Consider the following 20839-nt stretch of genomic DNA (forward strand, 5'->3'; position numbering starts at 1 on the left):
TGTATTGAAACCATGTTGAGTTATTTTCAAGTTGGGCTTCATACTTCATATTCTGAAAAAGGTGTTTTTAAGAATCATTTTTCTAATGGCTATTGAATATATATATTTGCATTCTATTTTGAATAGAGGAAACCGAGTCCCAGAATCTTTCAGTGCATGGATACTGTAACGAGGAAGATAGACTTTGGCTAGGGCTCTGTCCTAAGTAGAATTTGAAATTGTTTTTCTTATGTGAAAGCCCTCCCTTTGCCTCTTGACAATGTGTACGGTGTAATGTGTATATTTGATACATATGTTGTAGTTATGGACTGACTTAGTTACACAGTTTCATTCCATCTTTCATCCTCTAACTATAGTGCTGTGTGGTTTGTGTGCTTTTTTGTCCCATAAAAATTAAAGACATTGAAACCTTCTAGTAACCTTGAATCATATTACCACATGGGTCACAGCCTTCATTGTGCCCTCTAACACAAAGTCTTCACCGTCATGCCCTGTCATACCCAACATGCTCTTGTTTGGTCTTTCCATGGTGTAGAATGGAATTACTCCTCTGCATGTGGCTTCCAAAAGGGGAAACACAAACATGGTGAAGCTCTTACTGGATCGTGGTGGTCAGATCGATGCCAAAACTAGGGTGAGTGTTTCTGTTCTTTCAATTTCCTACCATTTTGGTTTTTTGTATTCCTTAAGCTGGCACCTTAAATACCAGTCCCAAAATATAAGCAATGTGTTTTCAAGGAAATTGCTTTTTTGGATTCGATTTAAATCTCATACAATATTTAAAGATTTCTCATTGTCAAATCGAGTTAGTGTTTGCTCAGAAGTGCTGGGGAAACAGAAGGCAAGCCCCTCAATGAGATGGTTTGTCATGTCCTTGCTTATTTGGGGGAACAAAGATGAAAAATTGAACTGAAGCCTCTCTGATTATTAGCTATACATTTCAAACACCCAAATTCAGGAGCATACATTATGCTATGAGGGTGTGGCTTTGACATAAACTATGTGAATACATGTTGATAATCTTTTGCTTCTCACTTTCCAATTTTTAAATTGTTTTTCTCAAGTGATTATGGTTGTCGGGCCTGAGCAGGAGTTCTGCTGAATGCTTGGGGAACAAAGGCATCTGGTTATTATGTTGCACCTTTACTCATTTCAATTTGGTAAAGAGGCAGTGCCCTTCGTTTATTTCAAATTTGTTAAGTAAAATACAAATCTAAGTTTTATATATTCCCAACAAACAGATGATAAGATAGGCAGGAGAATACAGTTGTTCAACTTGCAAACTCTGAAGGCAGACTACCTGATTTCAAATTTACTTTTTTTACTTGCTAGCTGTATGATATTGGCAGTTTACTCATTACCTTCTGTGGACTTAGGCTGATATTGGTACCTATCTCATATGGTTGTAGGAAAATTAACTCTTAGATATTATTATTTATCTTTTTGAAAGTGGGGTGGGTCAATTACTTAGCTACTCATAGTTTTTTATTTTGTTACTAAAATTGTATGTAGTTACTTCCTTAAACATTCAACTCGTTCTTCAGTATTAGTTCTCTGGAGTAGATTTGGTTAATCACAGACTTTAGCAAAACTTTAAACATTCCTATAATGTGAGCATTTTGAAATATATGGTGTGAGATGTCTGTAAAAGATAGTAATGGGATATGTCCCTTGTGATATTTTATCTTCACTTTGTTTAATCCTGGGACTTTATATTCTCATAGTCAAAGGACTAAGGATCAAATCTAGTTCCTTTGCAAATCTTGAGGGTAGCAAATGTTTTTATTTAATAAGCCTTATTGTCTTTGAGCTTCTGGGTACTATACCAGTCCCAGACTATAAATTCTGTTGGTTTTTTTAAAAGATTTTATTTATTTATTTGAGAGAGAGAGTATGTGTGCGCATGCGCACAAACCTGGGGAGGGGTGGAGGGGGTGGGAGATAATCTCAAGCAGACTCCCTGCTGAGTGCCGAGCCAGTCCCCAGGCTGGATCCCAGGACCCTGAGATCGTAACCTGGGCCAAAATCAAGAGTTGGATGCTTAACCAACTGAGCCACCCAGATGCCCCCATAAATTTTAGTTTTTAATGACCTCAGGAAATGTTGCTTTCTTACATTTCTCTAAGACATTTGGTCCAGATCATCTATGTCATATTTTCATGTGGGAGTTCTGGAGTGGTTTGCTTTGTCTGTTAAGATCTTTGTTGTGCTGTCTACTGTCTTTGCATCAGGGTTTTTTATGACTTCTACCCTTTGCTTTGTTGGCATGCCTTTTCCCTTGCTCTGTAGGTATACAGAATTTGGAACAATTATGCACAATGCTGCATGCTTTGCCTACTTGTCCTTCATGTTTAAAGGAAAGGGTTTCTGTGCCTCTTTTAAGTACGTTACTAACATAAGGTCTCCCTCTGCACTTACCTCTCTGTTTCTGTTGACACTCTAATAATTGAGAGTACCAATGGAAAGAAAGCACTTGGTAAATGCAACAGAATTTTATCTTGGCCAATGTCTTAAGGATCCACATCATTCTTATTAATATTTTTCTGGATTATTCATTCATTTTTGAGATAACTGATTTTATTTTTATTGATCATTGCAATATTTGCTTACTTCTGAAAAATATGTTCTAATTTGCATGGCCTACATACATTTGCATATGTAATTTAAGTCTAACTCCAAATAGGCAGTGCATTTTCATAAAAAGAATACTAAAATATGGAGAGAAATGGACTCTTATGCTAGTTCTGCCATGAAATAATTATCATTAAGCAAGTTAATCAAATGTAAGCCTTGGTTCCTTCTGTGAAGGGAATATTTGGACTGTATTTCATCCAGTGTAGCCTTTAGATATACAAATAAATTGAATTTCATTCAAGAATTTATAAAGCAAAAATAGATTTTATAATTGTATACATCATGTGGATATTCTGTTCATTGATTTCTTAAAAGTAAATTAAAGTACTTCCTCATCTCTAAGGAGTAGGATTTTGAAAGCAGTTGGATTCTTTTAATTCTGTCTAACTCAAATACCTATATCTATTTACCAAAAGCAAAATCAGGTAGGAGGTAATACTAAAATCAAGGACTGTAGTCTGGAATTGGGAGGCTAGTTCTGGAAGTATAATATTTTATTATTAAAACAAAGGAATCTGGTTAGCTTTTTCTTTTTCTTTTTGAAAATATTTTAAAATAGAAAAATTTTACATTTACTTTGGACTATCTTTTTAGGTAGTACAATAGAGCTTCTATATAAGGAATTAAAAATAATATATTTTCATTCATTTCTTTATCATAGGGGTCTCAGTTTCCCCTAGCACTCATATTAGCCATAAACATTCTGAATCTAATATATTCTACCAAGTATTTTCCACTTGATCTTCTCATTATTTTTCTCATTTATAAGGTTTTCATTATCTGGAGAAAAGCAAGATATGTAGATGCTTAGGGGTAATTAAAAAGATAGGGAAGATTAAAAAATAAAAAATTAAAAAATAAAAAAATTAAAAAGGAAGATTAAAAAATCTTCCCCAGTTCCTTCCCCGCTTTTACCAGCACTTTGTCAATCACCGAGGCATTTTGCATCTCATTGACATTCTCACCATTGACTAGGATCTAGTGTGAGACGGAGACATTTTCACCAGAGCTCTGGTTTTCTGGTATTTGAACAACCTCATTCTAATGTTAAAACAGAAACTTTGTAGCTAGTTAAAAATTATATTATTAATTCAGGTTTTATTAAGAGCATTATTCTTTTTTATTTTTAAACATATATTATTTAAATGTGGAGATACTCAATATAAGGTTAAAATATTGAAATACCTGTTGCAATGCAAACAATACCAGTATACAAAAACATTAAAAGATGATGAACAAAAACCAACGTATCAGGAAAAGGAACAACAATAATTAAAGTAACAATAGTGGCTACCAACTGTCATACGCATGTGATGTTCTAGAACCCTGCTAAGTACTCTTTAAGTATCATTTTATTTCCTCTTCCTAACAATTTATGATGTATTAACTGCTTGTAGGAAAATATGGAGGTCTTCATTTCAGAAATGAGACTACCAAGGGGAAAAATGACTTTCAGGGGAGTTATGTAACTTGACCTTGGACACACAGGGTAGTAATTATAGTAGCCTGTATTAATACACAGACTTCAGGACACATCTACAATCTAAGCAGAGAGGCAGGAAGGAAAAAGATAAGGAAAGAAATGGTTGTAAAAAGCTAATGCTGTAGATTGCCAGCTGGAAAAGTGGTGTCCCTCTACTGTTGACTGAGATCTAACCTTGTAATGATTATCAACATAATAGTGTTATGAGCTGATACTAGTGAAAAAAAGAAAAAGGAAAACTAGGAAAGGGACTCCGGGGGCTGGCGGAAGTAACCTTCAAACACAGTCTGAAGAATTTAAGTTAAAGTTATTGAACGGATCATCGTCCCTAAGAGTTAATTAAAAAAATTAAGTAAAAAAGTCCTTGAATACAAAACCTTGATAAGATTTTTTTTTTTTGGCAATAATGAGATACTGTACAGAAAATATCTGAGATCAATTCACATTGAGCATGTTGGGAAAATTGAATTTGATATAATTTTCATATCCTTTGTAAGGGCAGATAAATTGCATCAGAGTTAGAATCAATGTAATCCTTATTATTCTTTGATGTTCTTATGGATTTATTACATGTTCTCCATATTTTCCTATTGTTATTCTGAGACTATTTGAAGGTTTCAATGTGATTACATGATGAATATTTCATGTATTCCATGGAAAACAATACCTTTTCTAAAAATGATTTAAGGCAGAGGCCCCTCATCTTTCAAATGAGGTCGTAAGTTAAATGGGATAAGAAAAATTACCCCATTTTATACATTGTGAAGCTGAGCCTCAGAAAGAATCATCCATGGTGGCTAATGTGAGACTCTATATAATTGTATACGTTGTGTATACAATAATATATTGTACTCCAGAGCCCAGATGCTGGACGATCGCATATAATGCCTTCACTCGCGATGTTGGATTTCTAAAACTCTAGTTTCCATGAAGCCCTCACCAAGAATCTGATTGAGAAATCAAGCTATATCTAATAGTTAAATAATTTAAATAGCAACTAATGTTCTGTACTTCTACCACAAGGTATGCTATCAAGATACAAAAGCATAATCATCTTAATCGCTTTGCCTGCACAGTTTCTTTTTTTGGGCTCCTCTCTAGCAAACTTTAAAAGTAATTCGGCATCCCAACTACAGTAGTTAAATACTTTTTTTTTTTTCCTGGAAAGGCAGTCTTCTCATGCTAATTCCTACATATTCAAAATTGCAAGGTCTATTTTGGATATTTAGTATCTTAATACTAGCTAAGTAGATTTAACAAAACAAAGTGTCATTCTAACTCAAGGCCCTAGCTGAAAACAGAAAGCATTTGATCATTTGATCACTTTTGATCATTTGAATATAGATTATTAAAGGATCTATTTCTAACATTGTGGGTGGACTGTAGGGAAGTCACAAGGGATATAGTACAGTCTCCCTGGAGCTAGCCATAGCAGGGCTCATTACCAACCCCAGGCCTGCAAGGAGAGAGGTAGGGTACCAGAACTTCAAAGGAGAGAACTTGATGGCCAAGGCTGCTTTGGCTGGAGCATAAACTTTGGTAAAGAGACACAGCCAGGCTAAGGAGATCCTTTACAGAGTGGCGGCCCTGTCTTGCTGCATTTCCCATACCCAACCAGAAGCCAGAGGGCAAAGTTAGCTCCCTACTGCAATCTGGAGAGCTTTTTCTGTCAGACATGGAGCAGAGGAGAGAAAGGCAGAGCATGGATCTGGAGGGTAAAGGGAAGATACCTAGCATAGAAATCCCAGAATGTTGGGACAGAAGAGTGCTGTAAACCCGATGAATTATATTTATTAGGAGGAAAGCATAACCCAGAGCGATGGTCCTGGAAACAGAGACATAAAAGATAGGCTATTAAGTTCTGAATAAATCAGAAGCTTTTGAATTCCTCTTAATTGTTGGCCATCCCTCATTTTCTCTGACTGCTACCTACCTTCTCAACATCTTTCCCTAGGGCAATCTTTTTTTCCCTTAAGCTTGAAATCTTTAGCTAATTTCTGTACTCGGGATTTCACTTTCTCTCTCACTTCTTGCCCATTGTTACATTTCGCCTGATATTACCCACCCACTCTCCTTTCTGGCCATGCCACCCTAAAGAAAAATAAAATCCAAAAGACAGAGGGAATTTGAGGATTGCTCTGGAATCAGAAACTACCTGTGAAGTATCAAGGTCAGAAAGTTGTATAAATAACATAACATGGAGTTGAGCCATACTTTTGTTTGACTCTATATTAATGCTATTACTGTTAATAACCAATTTCATCTCTGAGAAATAATTATGTAGTTTAGGTTGAAAAATGTGTGTGGAAACCTTTAGAAGAATGTGAAAAAAAATGTCTATGAGCAACAGGGAGCGTTTTAGGAGGACTTAAAAAATAGCAACAATTCAAGAGATCAAAGAGGACAAATTAGATTAAGAACAATTTGGAGGTAGAAGCTGTATTAGGACAACCAAAATGCAAACAGTTTAATGATATAATCTCAATGCTGTGGTTCTAAACAAGTAGGGCTTTCAAGTTCGACAATTTACAACAAACTCCGCTTTCCGTCTTCCTGAATATGAAAACACAGGACCAGCGGCATGTTGTTTTACATTGAACCTCTGCACGTGAGATCTCTCTTGCCCTCTCCCTCTCGGTTTCTTTCGTCTCTTTCTTTTTCTCTCTCTTGCTCTCTGTCAAGATCTCTCACTGTCTTGTTTTCTCTCTCACTCTATCAATTAACAAGTAGCGATTCTATTACTGATCTATTGAGGCAGTAGGAATGAGCTCAGGAAACTTTCTCTTTGAAGTGGCAAAAAAGACAATGATTTTTTTTTTTTTTAAGTTCACACCAGCTTAATTCTCTAATTCTTTTGGCAGGATGGGTTGACGCCCCTTCACTGTGCTGCAAGGAGTGGGCATGACCAAGTGGTAGAGCTTCTGCTGGAACGGGGTGCTCCCTTACTGGCAAGGACTAAGGTGGGTCATTAGGAGTGAGACAGGATCTAAAGAAGTCTTTAAGCCACTCTTTTGAAAATCTCTGTTCTTCTTGAAATCAAAGCATCACTCAAATGTTTTCTAGTTACTCAATAATTGTGTGCTAAGAATGAGGAATATATATCAAACTGTTGGAAAATTATTTAAAATAAACAAATACATGCATTAAGATGTATTGATTGTATACCTTCAAGTTCTTTCTATGTTTTTATCTGCTACTTTTCCTACAGATGGACATTTGAATATATTTAAATTATGCGTAAATCAGTATATTGTATATAAATAAGAATATTTCTTACATTCTGTAGGTTTGTACTTTTATGATTCTCTAAGATGCTGTAGAATACATATAAAGTTGTCTTTTAAAGTAGCACAATTAGCAATACAAGGTAGTCTTTTAGCTCTCCGGTCTTTATCTCTCAGGCAATACTAGTAAAAGAAATGACTTACCAGTGGTGTCGGATAATTGTACTTAGAATTAGTAGGGGATATGGAAAGCACAATTTAGGATAGGCCATCTGCAAAGAACCATTAAACAAGCATAATGTTCTCTGTGCCTCAGCACATCTAGCATTTCTTGTCTTATGTCATCAGTCTGCTCAACCATGAAGAAAACTCTAACTGAATCCCCACTGGGAGCTGATTTGTGGGAGGTTTTCATTATAAAATATATTTTACAAGCAGTATTACTATACAAGTCCCCCAGTTTCTAGCAATACTTTGGGTTGCCAAAAAATATCAGGAGACACAAATAAAAGATAATCACACAGAACTGTTTAATGGGATATGCATCAACCCTCAGATCCTCAATACAACAAAAATTTAGACAAAGGACACTTCTTAAATTTTCTCTGTATTCCATCTCTCCTATAGCCCCTGAACAGGGTTGTTATCAACTGATGCTCTTACTAGGGTAAGCTGAGAAAAATAAGACAGCCAACATCGGCAGATCTTTTTCAATTTATATTGTAATTGAATATTTATTTGAAATTATTTGGAGCAAAAACCAGCCCACACATTTAAAATATGTGTAGAATGAACTTAATCTTTAAAGATGTGCCCTACAGGCCATGAAATGGTGACTTCAAATTGTATTATTTTCATTCTCATACTGATTCCATGAGAATGGTAGAGTTTTATCTTTATTTTATTTATTTATTTTTAAAGATTTTATTTATTCATTTGACAGAGATAGAGACAGCCAGCGAGAGAGGGAACACAAGAAGGGGGAGTGGGAGAGGAAGAAGCAGACTTCCAGCGGAGGAGCCTGATGTGGGGCTCGATCCCAGAAACTGGGATCACGCCCTGAGCCGAAGGCAGACGCTTAATGACTGAGCCACCCAGGCGCCCCGAGTTTTATCTTTAAAATGTGACATTTTGGGCTGAGTAATGCAGAGATAATTGTAGAAAGGTTTTTTTTTTAAGATTTTATTTATTTATTCATTTGAGAGAGAGACAGAGAGAGAGCATGGGGGGGAAGGGAGGAACAGAGAGAGGGAGAAGCAGGCTTCCCACTGAGCAGGGAGACCAATGTGGGGCTCAACCCTGGGATCATGACCTGAGTCGAAGGCAGACACTTAACTGACTGAGCCACCCAGCCGTCCCTGTAGAAAGTTTTGTTGAGTAAACTGATTGAAATTTAAATGGAAATGACAAAATTTCACCAGTCATGTTACAACCAATAAAAAGCACCTATTAAATTGATTATAGGCCTGTTTGCTCTCCCACAAACTATAAAATAATCTTGTCTACAGAGTTCACTTATAATTGTCATATCACTAATGAAGACAATGGATTACCCAGATGAAATTTTTTTACTGGCCTTCTTATAATATCAAATATCATGTCTATGTAAGGATCTAGCATAAAATGTCTGTGGCTGCATGATTATATCCACTTTAACTCAGTCATTCATTTATCCATTCATCCAGCTATCCTAGTAAGTAGCTACAACGCACCAGGCAGTGTTCTGATCAGTAAGGAACCATCAAGATAAATGATACACAGTCTGTTCAAGAAGCTCAGAATTGAGTGGGTAATTGGGTAAGATAGATAAGGAGATAATAACAAAAAGTAGAGCTATGTTCAAGGTAAAGAACACGGAGAAGATGAACTAACCAGGTTGGTAAGGTGATACCATTTTAGCCTGAGAGTGGAATGGGTACCTAATGCCAGACTATTCTTCCACTTCCATAAAAACTCCCAGTTTTGAATCATCCACTGTTCCTCCCTGAAGCAAATATTCATCTATCTAGTTGTCACTCCACCTCATTTTTGAAAATGCTAGCTCTTGGCAAACTATGACTCTTCTCCACAGCCCCTATTCTAATTCATGATGACTTTAATGATCTTAGAGTAGTAGATGACCTTGCTTGTTGGCCTCTCAGTTTGGTAGCTGTAAACCCTCTGGAATTTCTGCTCTAACCTCTGACTTTCCAAACACTGCCTCTATGTTTCAGCTACCTTTCTCTGGGACCCCAACTCCAGAAATGTGTTTATTTTCCCTGAGTTCATCAGCCATTGTTTTATTGTCCCTTATTCCCCTTATGCCCTTGCCTCTGCCCAACGGGACTATTCATTCCACTCCCTGACATACTCATACTCACTTGCTATATTTTACCCTGATTAAATCCAACTCACATTCTTGCAGCTGAGTGTGGTGGCCGAAAACACCCAACCATACTGCCTGGGCTCACTTTAAATTCATGATTGCTAACCTCAAGTTGGCCTTTAATGCTGCCTGACAATCAGTATATTTCCCAAGTGTATTTACTCTCGTTCCCTGCTACCTTATTATTCTATACTTTTTTCTTTCTTTAGACTTCTTAGATGTCTTTCCTTGTCTTCACTTTCCACAACACTGAAAAAAAATTGAAGCAATCAGCAGAGAATTTCTATAGACTCTTATCTTCCTATCTACCCAATTACATGAATCAGCCCGTACCATATAGTCTACGTTCTCTTCTCCTGATATCATCTGACGCAGTTGCTTGCTCCTCCCTTCTCAAACACTTTCCTTCCTTATTTGCCTTCTACAACCTTACACCCCTCTGTCTTCACTTCCGCTCAGTCTCCTTTCCTGTTCCCTCTTCACTCCCAGGTCTCAGAATGTTAGAACCCCCAGAGCCCACTCTTTCTGTATTCGTTTATCTGTAATCACCAGGAAATTTCAACCAGTTTCATCTTAGAATCACAGACCTATGCCCCTGAAACAAATAATACATTATATGTTAATTTAAGTAAATAAATAAATAAAATTTTTAAAAACAAAAAAATTTTAAAAAAATTTTAAATACTACTTATACACTGATGACACACAACTGTGGAGCTCCAGAATTCTGTATTGTAGATGTCAACTCACCAGGGCTGTCCAGATGTCTTCTGTGGATCTCAAATTTAGTAAATTCAATACTCAGCTGCTGATATTTTCCCCACCCCTATTTTTAATCCCCTTGTAGTCTTCTTATCTCAAATAATGGCCATCCCATTCTTTCAGTATCTCAGGTCAAATACCTCATTCAGTGCTTGGCTCTTCTCACTCTTCATAGCGTTGTCACAGCTTCCTTCAAAATATCTCATAATTCAGCAAATTCTCATTACCACCACCCTGGTCCTGATCACCATCACCCCTAACTGGATGATTGCAAGAGACTCTAATTGGCCCCCCTTTTTCTCTTTTAACCCTGTTCAGTATATTCTCAATACAGCAACCAGAGTAATCCTGTTGTCCTGTACCTTCCACAAGCCCCCCATCTCACTCGGGGTATAAGTCAAAGACTCTATTCAGACTAGCAGGTCTCTTACCTGAGTTCCCCTCCTTATTCACCCCTCTTATTCACTTGCCTTTAGCTGCATTCTCCTCCCTACTCTTCATTAGTCATGCCGGGTGTGGTCTGAGCATGACATGCTTGTATTTGCTTTTCCTCACCCTCAAATGTTCTCCCCCCAGATCAGCAGGACCCACTCTCTTACTGTCATCGTGTCTCTCATTAAAACTCACCTTCTCAGTGAGGCCTTTTCTGGCTAGCCTATCCATAATGCACTCATATACACAACTCCCCTTGGCCATCCTATGATTAATTTTCTTCTTTACACTGGTGGGCTTCTGACATACTATCTATTTTAATTCTTATTCTTTTTGAATTCTCTGACTACTACCCAAAATGTGACCTTCATGAAGACAGGGGTTCCCTGTCGACTGTGTTCCTGGTTGTATTCTCAGTACTTGATCAGGGTTTGAGTAGGTGCTTAGCAAATATCTGTAAAATGTAACAAAGAATTAAATGGTGAAGATTTTATTTTCCACATAACTTTTAAATAGATCAAACAACATTAAAGATTGATAGATATCAGAGAAACATGCCACACAACCCTCTAAACGTTGCCAAGGCCTGAATTTCTTCTACACTTTGCCCTTATGCTATCTTCCCCCCAATGCGTAAAATACCTTTTTATCAACCTGCTGTTCTTTCTCAGTTCATTTTATGAATTTTTTAAATATAAAAGCAATAATTATGAGTGAAGAGTGTTTCAAAAACCAAGAAAGTATATTAATAATTTCAAAATCACATATACTTCTACCACCCGTGAACCACCACAATTAAGATTGTGCTGTATTTGATTTTAGCTGTCCCTCATTGTTGAAACCACCTTCCTTGTTGAGAATATTGGGCCTTCGGCAGATTCTGGCTTTTTATCCAGACACAATTTTTGCTTCTTTGAATGTAATGACTGCCAAGTTGGATACTTGGTCAACAGTTATTTCCTAGTGACTATATTTGCTTTATTTACACTGATTATTAAGGAAAGACCATATTCCACTCATTTTAATGGGCAAATGTTTTCTAATTTAGTTTCTTCCCTAATTTTACATATTTTTTCTTATGAGCTTAATTATTTAACTTTAAAAAATAAGAGTCTCACCTAGACTGATAATCCTCAGTGAATTACCCTGCCATCTTGTGTCCCTGGTATTGACCTTGTCCAAGAATTAAGACTAAAGCTGTTTTGGGCAGATCGCTGATAATAAGTTTATGTTATCCTCAAAGTTTAAAAGTTGGGATACATGGTCTGCATTTGCCTCATACTTTTCTAGCTCTTACCTGACTGCTTTCTCCAAGTCCAATTCATGTCTCATGATAGGAAAAAGGAATCATAGAATTTCAGAGCAGCATGGGTCTAAGAGATGATCAAAATATCTTTCTTTCCCTCACACACCCACTTGCTCCTCCATCATCTGCACCCCCTCCCCATTTAGAGGTAGAGAAACTCTTGCAGAGAAACTAACTGAATGGAATTGAATACAAATAATTTGAGCCTCGGCTATCACTTGTTTTATATATCTAATATTGCCTTAATAATTGTGAGATCCATCTGAATTTTTACACAATACTATGTATTCATTCACAAAAAGCATATTAATTTGTTTTTGCCTAAGAATAGCATAATTACGAAACTAAATGTTCTCTTAGTTTCCCTCTGTGCCCCACATAATCCACTGTACCTGTAGATGTCAAATGGAGATTATTTTTTCCTCTGCTACCAACTGTGCCATATATCAATAATTGACTTTGCTGTGTTTTACAACCTGGAAGTCATGGCTGAAATGTGGGCTTGTTTTGTTTTGTTTTGATGTGCAGAATGGGCTGTCTCCGCTTCACATGGCTGCACAGGGGGACCACGTGGAATGTGTGAAGCACCTGTTACAGCACAAGGCACCTGTTGATGATGTCACCCTAGACTACCTGACGGCCCTCCACGTTGCTGCACACTGTGGCCACTACCGTGTGACCAAACTCCTTCTGGACAAGAGAGCCAATCCAAACGCCAGAGCCCTGGTAAACCTGGCCTAGTCCACATTAACAGAATATCGGTCGAGACAAGTATACCACAGGGACTGACCAAGGGCACACCAGCAAAGCACGGTTACAGATATGTAGTTAATTCTGCTGAGTTCGTTTCCTCCCACAAGTGGGCTGCCTACTTCATGCCTTCACAGTTTGCTCTTAAATGATGGTGAGCAAGGACAGATTTAGGAAAACGCCAAGGTAACATTTCTACAACTAGCGAGCTGCAGAAGGATATGAAACCTCTGGAGTGATAAGCAATTTTAAATGGAAAGTAGATTGAAAAGAGGAAATCATAAAATAAATTCTAAGCACCTTTATATAGAGTCAGAATAAAAGTGTGAAAAAATTGAATGTTATTAATCTCTATTTGGGAAAAAAAGGTTTTAAAGTGGTGAACATATTTAACCATTTAAGATAGAGGAAAATGTAAGCCTGTATAGAGTTCACTTAGAGAATTTCCTTATTGACCTGATTCCCTAAACACGGTCTAATATAAAAGTGACGCTTAGCATTTTACTGCTTCAGGAAGCATTTTATATAAATTATTCCAGGAATCGCTCAAGAGAAACCTACATGAGGCTGTCCCTAGAGCAGCTTCTGTATTTCCCAAGGTCTAATATTGAATAAATCTTCCTTGCTTCCCTTATACTCTAACAATAATCATTGGAAGTATTAGGCATGTACTAATTTATGCTCTTGTTTCCTAATTCTCAAACTAAAAGCAATCCTTTTATCCTATACATTTACATGGTTAATGCTGGTTAAATTAGTCTTCAGATAGCATTTAAAATGAGAATGCCATAAGAATTATTACATAATATATCTTATTTTTATTAGAAAATTTTCCGTTGGAATCCATTTATTCCTAATTGCCCAGGAAGCAAATATACTTTTAGGGTTATGTGCAATTACGAGAGAATACTTATTTTCTCATAAGGAGAAAAATACCCATTTTCAATTGGGTAGTGGTCAATAAGCTTATAAAACATTACAATCTCATAATTAAAAATCATTTGAGTGCTACACAAACTTTTGGCTATTTATGTCTGGCTTACTACATAGCTCATAAACAGGAAATGACTTAACAAACATTGTGAAGAGTAGTAAGACATTAGGTTAAGTGTGAGAACTGCTAAGTGCAGAAGAATATTGACTGACAATCAGTCCCTACTGGGACAAGCAAAATAACTAACTGGCAGGATAGGTATAACTATTTTATGTGTAGGGATCATTGTTCAAATAAAAATATAATGCTTACACATAAGGATTAAGCATGAGACTAGTTAACAAATTTTTATGTAATTGTCCCCAATTCCTACACATTGCCTAGTTTGGAAAGTTAAACATTTCTTAGAGACTTCTCCACATTCCTTTGCCTCTGACAGATATCTTCTTCCAGTTATTCTAGAAATTCTCCATTCTTTTCTTGAAAATATTCAAGGACTTAATAATCACTTCTTTATAAAATAAAATGTTTCTGATTGACATTTGTTATAAAAAACTTTTTAATGTAAGAAATATGACTTCTGGGTGTAAAATGTTCTCAGCGTAGTGATTTCTGGTAATATACAATACCTTACAAAAATTTCTTAATGGAAGATATATTACTTTTGAATATGAAAAATTATTAATGTAAATAATGATTTCTGCTAATTTGCAACACCCCCTCCCTGAAGAAAATGGTAGCAACCCTGAAACATTTATTGTAGAGACAATCATACCCATAGGGTGTTGAAGTAAAACAGACCAACAGTTTGTAGGCTTTAAGAAATGGCCTTTCACCCAAAAAATACATGCTTATCTTCCATGCACCTTCAAGGCATTTCATAACCCAACCAATCAGTATACTTGAAAACACCTTAGAACTTCTAAAGTATCATTGCCCCTCTAGTTTCCTTCTTTCCAGAGCAGGCCCACGTAGCTTTCTTTACTTCTGTTTTTCTCGATAAACACACAAAAAGAATTATATACAGGCCCACCACATAGCAGCCAAGTTGAGTGCCTGCAGGAACACACCCCCCTTTTCTTTCCAAATCCCAGCACCTACAGCATCCGAAGAAATGGTTAACATTACGTGACGATGTAACATTTTTGCCTGCAATGTGCCAGCATGGAGTTGTGTGAGGATCGTTTCTGCATGCTTTCAACTAACTTGATTGTCTTTTGCACAGAATGGTTTTACTCCACTGCACATTGCCTGCAAGAAAAACCGCATCAAAGTCATGGAACTCCTGGTGAAATATGGGGCTTCAATCCAAGCTATCACAGAGGTAGAACAATGTTTCAGCTTGTCACGAAACATTCCTTCTCTTACTCCTCCTATCCCTTCCTGTCGCCCATCCTCTGTCCTCTTCACTCAAGTCTTATTAATCTGAAGAAGTCCCCAAAGCCCCACCGGTGCAGAGGAGTAAAACTGCTGTTGCTTTGTTTCGCAGTCTGGCCTCACACCAATACATGTGGCTGCCTTCATGGGCCACTTGAACATTGTCCTCCTTCTGCTGCAGAACGGAGCCTCTCCAGATGTCACTAACATTGTGAGTATGGCTTGGGTCAGAATAACCACAGGGAGAAAGAGCGAGAGGAAGAGAGAGTATGGCTGTGTGTAGGGATGTTTGTGTGTGTGTCACCAAAGCGAGCAGCTGAGCTTTGAGCAGAGCCTCCGTAACCCCAGGTTACTGAAATACTCGCGAGAACCTCGCTCAGAGGAAATGGGTTAGGAAAACAAAATGGGAGCTGCCGAGGCTGTTTCAGCTCCCTGGTGCAGAGGACTACACATGCATCTGCAACACGTTTATGAAAACGACGTACATTTCGAATGAAGGATTGGTTGGAATAAAATCCAAAGGACTCATGCCAGTTGCTTGAGTGAATTGTGTTCCCGGTAATTTTGATGAACATGTCAAGTCAGTACCACAATCAGTCATAGCAAATGGTTAACCAGAGACAGACCCAGAGGAGGGATTTTTACTTGATACCAAATTCTCCCTCCTTCGAGTACATGGATTTTTCATTTTCTAACCTTGATTTTTCATGTTGATTTGATTTTGTTGGCTAGAGTGGAGTCCTCTCTTATCTCAAATAAATATACCATTGAAGCTTCCTCCTATATCTTGAAACGAGTGTTAGTCTCCAGACAACTTTTTTTCTGCCAATAACTTCTGGATATCCCGGAATTCTTCTACCTAACTGAATTTAGAATTTTTACTTCCAACTTCCTAATTATTTTTTTCATTTTCTTGGAGTCTGCCCCCTTAAACTTTGATCATTTAATGCAAATGTTCTCCTTACTCTGCACAAGATGTAGTCATGTATTTGAAGCTCAACAGGGAACCTGGAATATTGAGATTTTTTTTTTTAAGTATGCAATAGAAGTAACTCTCCCCAAATAAACATCAGTGCTTACTGTTGAGTCGTGTTTTCAAAAGCAATGATGGACTATTGTTGTTAAATTTTGGTGTATCATTCCATTTGAGTTGTGAAACAGAATGTTCAATTTCACTTTTCATTTGTATTCCCTCTCACATTCTCATTTCTTTGCATTTTGTACACTTTCTGTCCTAAAGTTTCTGATACATGGACAAAATCCATGTGAAATAAATTTATCTGTTTTCAATATTATTATATAATTCAAAATTGGAGCATAAAACCATTAAATAATTGAAATATAGTCTATGTTTGTTCCCCTAATTAAAGCTTAGGGATCCTAAAGTAATAATATTATACACTAATGTTTAATTACTCCATTAAGATAAGAGTAATTTTAAAACATGCCAATTTGAGTTGAATTTCTAGTCGCTTCTTAGAACTTTAAAAAGAAATCAACATCATCCTTTTTCTGTGCAGAGATGATGACCACCTCTCTTTTTTAAACTGAAAGCTGTTTGAACCAGTAACTTTCCAGAAAAGTACTCTGTATACTTTTCCACTGTACTTTATTTTCCTTATTTGCATTTCATTGCCCTCAGGATCAAGGAGCAATGGTGATACTGTGTTAAATTATGTTATCATATTATAATAGTAACATATACAAGTATATTCTATGTGATACTTTGTTGAAACCCCTTAGGTTACTATTTTTGAGGGGAGAATTTTGTAAAATCATTTAAGAAAATCCACGTGAAATTGTTGTGGGATTCTGTGGCCCCTTTTAACTTGGCTCTTAACTGGCCGATTCCAAATCATTTTGATGGTTATGGATTTACTCCATATTCATATGCTCCCCTTCTGCAAAAAAAAAAAAAAAAGTGATATAGAATACCTGTAGATTTTCAAATAAAAATAAATAAAATATCAATTAAAACAATAAAAATATTTACATCTTGTAGGTTCGTAAAACACCCAAGTTTCATAATTGCTTATCAAACTTAACTTCTACCTGCCACTCATTATAAAGTTCATTTTGTTTTATCTTCTCATTTGTCTAGTACACATTCTTTCTCTTCAGTCCCCTCAAAACAAATACTTGAGAGGCACTTGCTAATGTAATCCTCTCCTCAAGATACTCCTCATTGTTTTTTTGTTTGTTCATTTTGATTTTTGTATTATGTGTCCTTCAGGGAGCAGATACCATGTAGATAGATAGGGTTGCCAGATAAAATACAGGACTTCCAGTTAAATTTGAATTTCAGATAAATGACAAATAAATTTTTTTCATATATGTATGTCCTGTGCAATAGTTGAGACATCGTTATACTAAAATAATTATTCATTGTTTGTCTGGAATTAAAATTTAAGTGGTCGTCCTGTATTTTTGTTTGCTAAGTCTGGCAACCCTACATTTAGAGGAACTTAATTTCTCTAGCAGTGGGATGCCTGTGAACTTGTACATTCTCAGGACATGAGGATACAGCTACTGAATCCAGAACTCTGTGCAGGTTGATTAAGAAACCGTGTGAACACTTAACTGCCTGCTTGCTGTGTCGGAGTTGGTCATTTCCTGACCCCAAAGTACCCCACCCTTGGAGCCTTTGTGTGTTGCCTGAAATCATGTTGCATTTTTGAATGCAATGCTGTCTGTTGTGCTTTGATGCTTTCCAACTGATGCAGCCAAAGTGGAAGTCAATGTAGTTGTCGGCAAAATCAGTTTTAACAACTGAGAAGAGGGGCATGAAATCTAGTACCTGCTTTGGACGCGAGCATACCCATTCTCTTGCCAGTCTTGTTTTTGTCTCAAAATTCACTCCAAGTGTGAGAGGTACCAATAACTCAATCATGTGCAGATATTATTACTGCAAGGCTTCCTTTCCAGAAAGTTCACAAATGCACTTTAAAACCTAGAAAGTTGAACTACCAGTTATAATACATGCATAATCCAAAGTATTCATTGACAACCACGGGAGTAGAAAACTAAGCACTTTCGGGGCTGTCTAGAGTACCATGTGAGGTGTTACCAAGTTTTCTCATATAAAAATGAATGGACTCATGGCTAAGTTCACACTTCATATTATGTTTATAATTTCCCCCAATACTTAAAGTGAATGAGCTTAAGATAAAGAAAACAAGGGTGTTGAGTAAGATGAGGTGCCCAACAATCAAGAAATGGAAGTTACTAAAATAATGTCTTTATATATTTTTTATATCTTTGTAACAGAACTTTCATTTTTTATTTATACTTACACATAAACAAGGGTAATATAAATATATAAGCATATGGACAATTTACAATAAAAATCAATTACCCAGAGTCATTAAATAAGATTGAACAAGACCATTGCCTTAAATTGGAGAGATGTGTGTGTATGTGTATACAGATATATATAACTTTTCTTTGACTATAATGTTTAATACTTTAGATGAGGTTTTATATCTAACTCATTAATTTCAAATGTATAAATAGCATAAAAATAACTCATTCCAAGTATATAATAAGGATATTGGAAATATTAAGGCTAGTATTGGAAACATTTTACATTGTGAAAACCCCTTATTAATAAAGTTTGGCTTGTAAACTAAACATATGAATCTATCATTAACTAGGTACTCATGATGACTCTTTGACTTAACTTCTTATAAAGAAATTTATTTTTGTCTTTATTTGTAGTAAAATTTAGTAAAATTGCTATACTTTTATAAGACTTAGAGTAAGGATTTGAGGGCTTCTTGTTGTTTTTGAATAATTAGACCTTAACTTCATCTCTTTAGAGACAAGTTTTACATGATATAGAAAACAAGTTAAAAGTTATGGTTGTCCAAAGAGAAAAGATCTTGCCATATACCCAAAGTTTGAAGACAAATATTGCTATTCCAATTATGTGCTTTTGTAAGCCAACACACAGTCCAGATACATTTACTTTGCAAAAATCAAAACATCATTAACAAGGCCATTAGAGGATAAATGAATTATCAACAAAAAGAAAAAGAATATTAGAGTAGACGTCCAGTTTAATGCTTTCAAAATCAAATCATTTGAAATGAATTTTTCATAACTTCATAAGGAATGGGTCCCAGATACTAGGAAAAAAATGAACTGTGAGCTATGTACCAAACTTAAGTTGTGCAAGGAATCAGAGGAAATAATTTACTGGAATTAGTCAGAAGTATCCAATTACCACAACCAACTTCAAGATCAATTTAGCTTATTTGGAATGGTTTACTTTACTTGGTTGAAATCAGTTTTATTTTCTAGAATAGTTGTGGTGACTAGAAGTAATCATTTCTGTTCCAGTGTCTTGGTTTTTTTTTTTAATAACTGTAAAAATGTTTAGAAGAATCAACCCCTGCCTTCTTCAGAACTAATGGGGTTTTAAAATATGTTGATTAAAACAAAAACAAAAACTTTCTCTCTTACAGGCCATAATTAACAGGCTTCTCAATGACAAAATTTCTTTAATCTAACCATCATCCTTCATGCTACAGCTTAAGCTACCAGATCCTGATCAGTGTGCTGTATCTTGATGTGGCACGAAGATACTTGATGAATGACCTGATGCCCAGTGCTGCCCACCTCAGCAGATGACACTGTTAACAGATGCTTTACTCATCTCTTGGTAGTTCTCTCAAATAACTGTCTACAATTGAATATGCTCATTAATAATAGGGGGACATCCTGGGCAAATCAAATTTCTTATGTAAACAGTCATTGTCTAGCCTCACAAAACAAAGACAGATCCAATGTGAAATAGTTTATTTCAAAAGTAAATTTTTAATTCTGAAAAGGAATGACTTAGGTATGGTACAAATGACGTGATTTTTTTGCACTGTGTTGACCTGATCTTCGGCATCTAGAGTTTCTCCTTAAAATGGGATCAAGTTGTAATCACATAGTCAAATGTGACAATGACAGATTTTAGGTTTGAAGGATAAAAGATGACTTTGTACCACCTAAAGCAGTTTAAGTTATGCCATATTGACTATGAAGTTAAACCTCAGGGTGTACTGGATGTTTGGGTAAGTTTGTTTGTTTGTCATGGACTGGAAAAAATGAAATAAATATTTGTTTTATCTTTATGAAGACAGAGAAGATACAAAACTGTATTTTTCCAGACTAAATAATTATGAAATAATTATGCCTTTTCATAGATTTCCTAAACCTTTGGATTGATTGCTGAATTTCACAAAAAGGCACATTTTTATCCTTTACCATAGAGAGCAGTGGGTTTACCTATGACTCAATGATCTTTGTTTTCTGGCAGCGTGGGGAGACTGCATTGCACATGGCAGCCCGGGCAGGGCAGGTCGAGGTGGTCCGATGCCTACTGAGAAATGGTGCCCTTGTCGATGCCAGAGCCAGGGTAGGTGCTGGTGTTCGGGGTTCTCTCCTATTGTGTGCATGAGTTCCATCTTTAAGAGAGACGGCTATTCTTCATTTCCCTGACTTAGAAATGCCATGGACTGTAAGAGAAAGTGTAAATTCAATATTTTCTCCAGGCAGAAAAGGAAACGGTATAGTAAATAAA

General features: G+C 36.3%; 1 protein-coding gene across 30 annotated transcripts in view; it reads left to right on the forward strand.

Moving 5' to 3' along the window:
- Nucleotides 1-20839, forward strand: part of ANK2 (ankyrin 2) — a 467799-nt gene that overhangs the window by 336928 nt on the left and 110032 nt on the right. For 27 of the 30 annotated variants that reach the window (XM_057310022.1, XM_048212352.2, XM_057310028.1 and 24 more), the window contains exons 8-13: nt 536-634; nt 6979-7077; nt 12735-12932; nt 15116-15214; nt 15380-15478; nt 20576-20674. In XM_057310022.1, coding sequence (XP_057166005.1) covers nt 536-634; nt 6979-7077; nt 12735-12932; nt 15116-15214; nt 15380-15478; nt 20576-20674 — 693 coding nt within the window. The remainder of the gene's footprint in view (nt 1-535; nt 635-6978; nt 7078-12734; nt 12933-15115; nt 15215-15379; nt 15479-20575; nt 20675-20839) is intronic. The other 3 variants (XM_057310030.1, XM_044384280.3, XM_057310020.1) reach the window with 1 other exon arrangement.

The sequence above is a fragment of the Ursus arctos genome, unplaced genomic scaffold, assembly GCF_023065955.2.
Source record: "Ursus arctos isolate Adak ecotype North America unplaced genomic scaffold, UrsArc2.0 scaffold_11, whole genome shotgun sequence".
NCBI lineage: Eukaryota > Metazoa > Chordata > Mammalia > Carnivora > Ursidae > Ursus > Ursus arctos.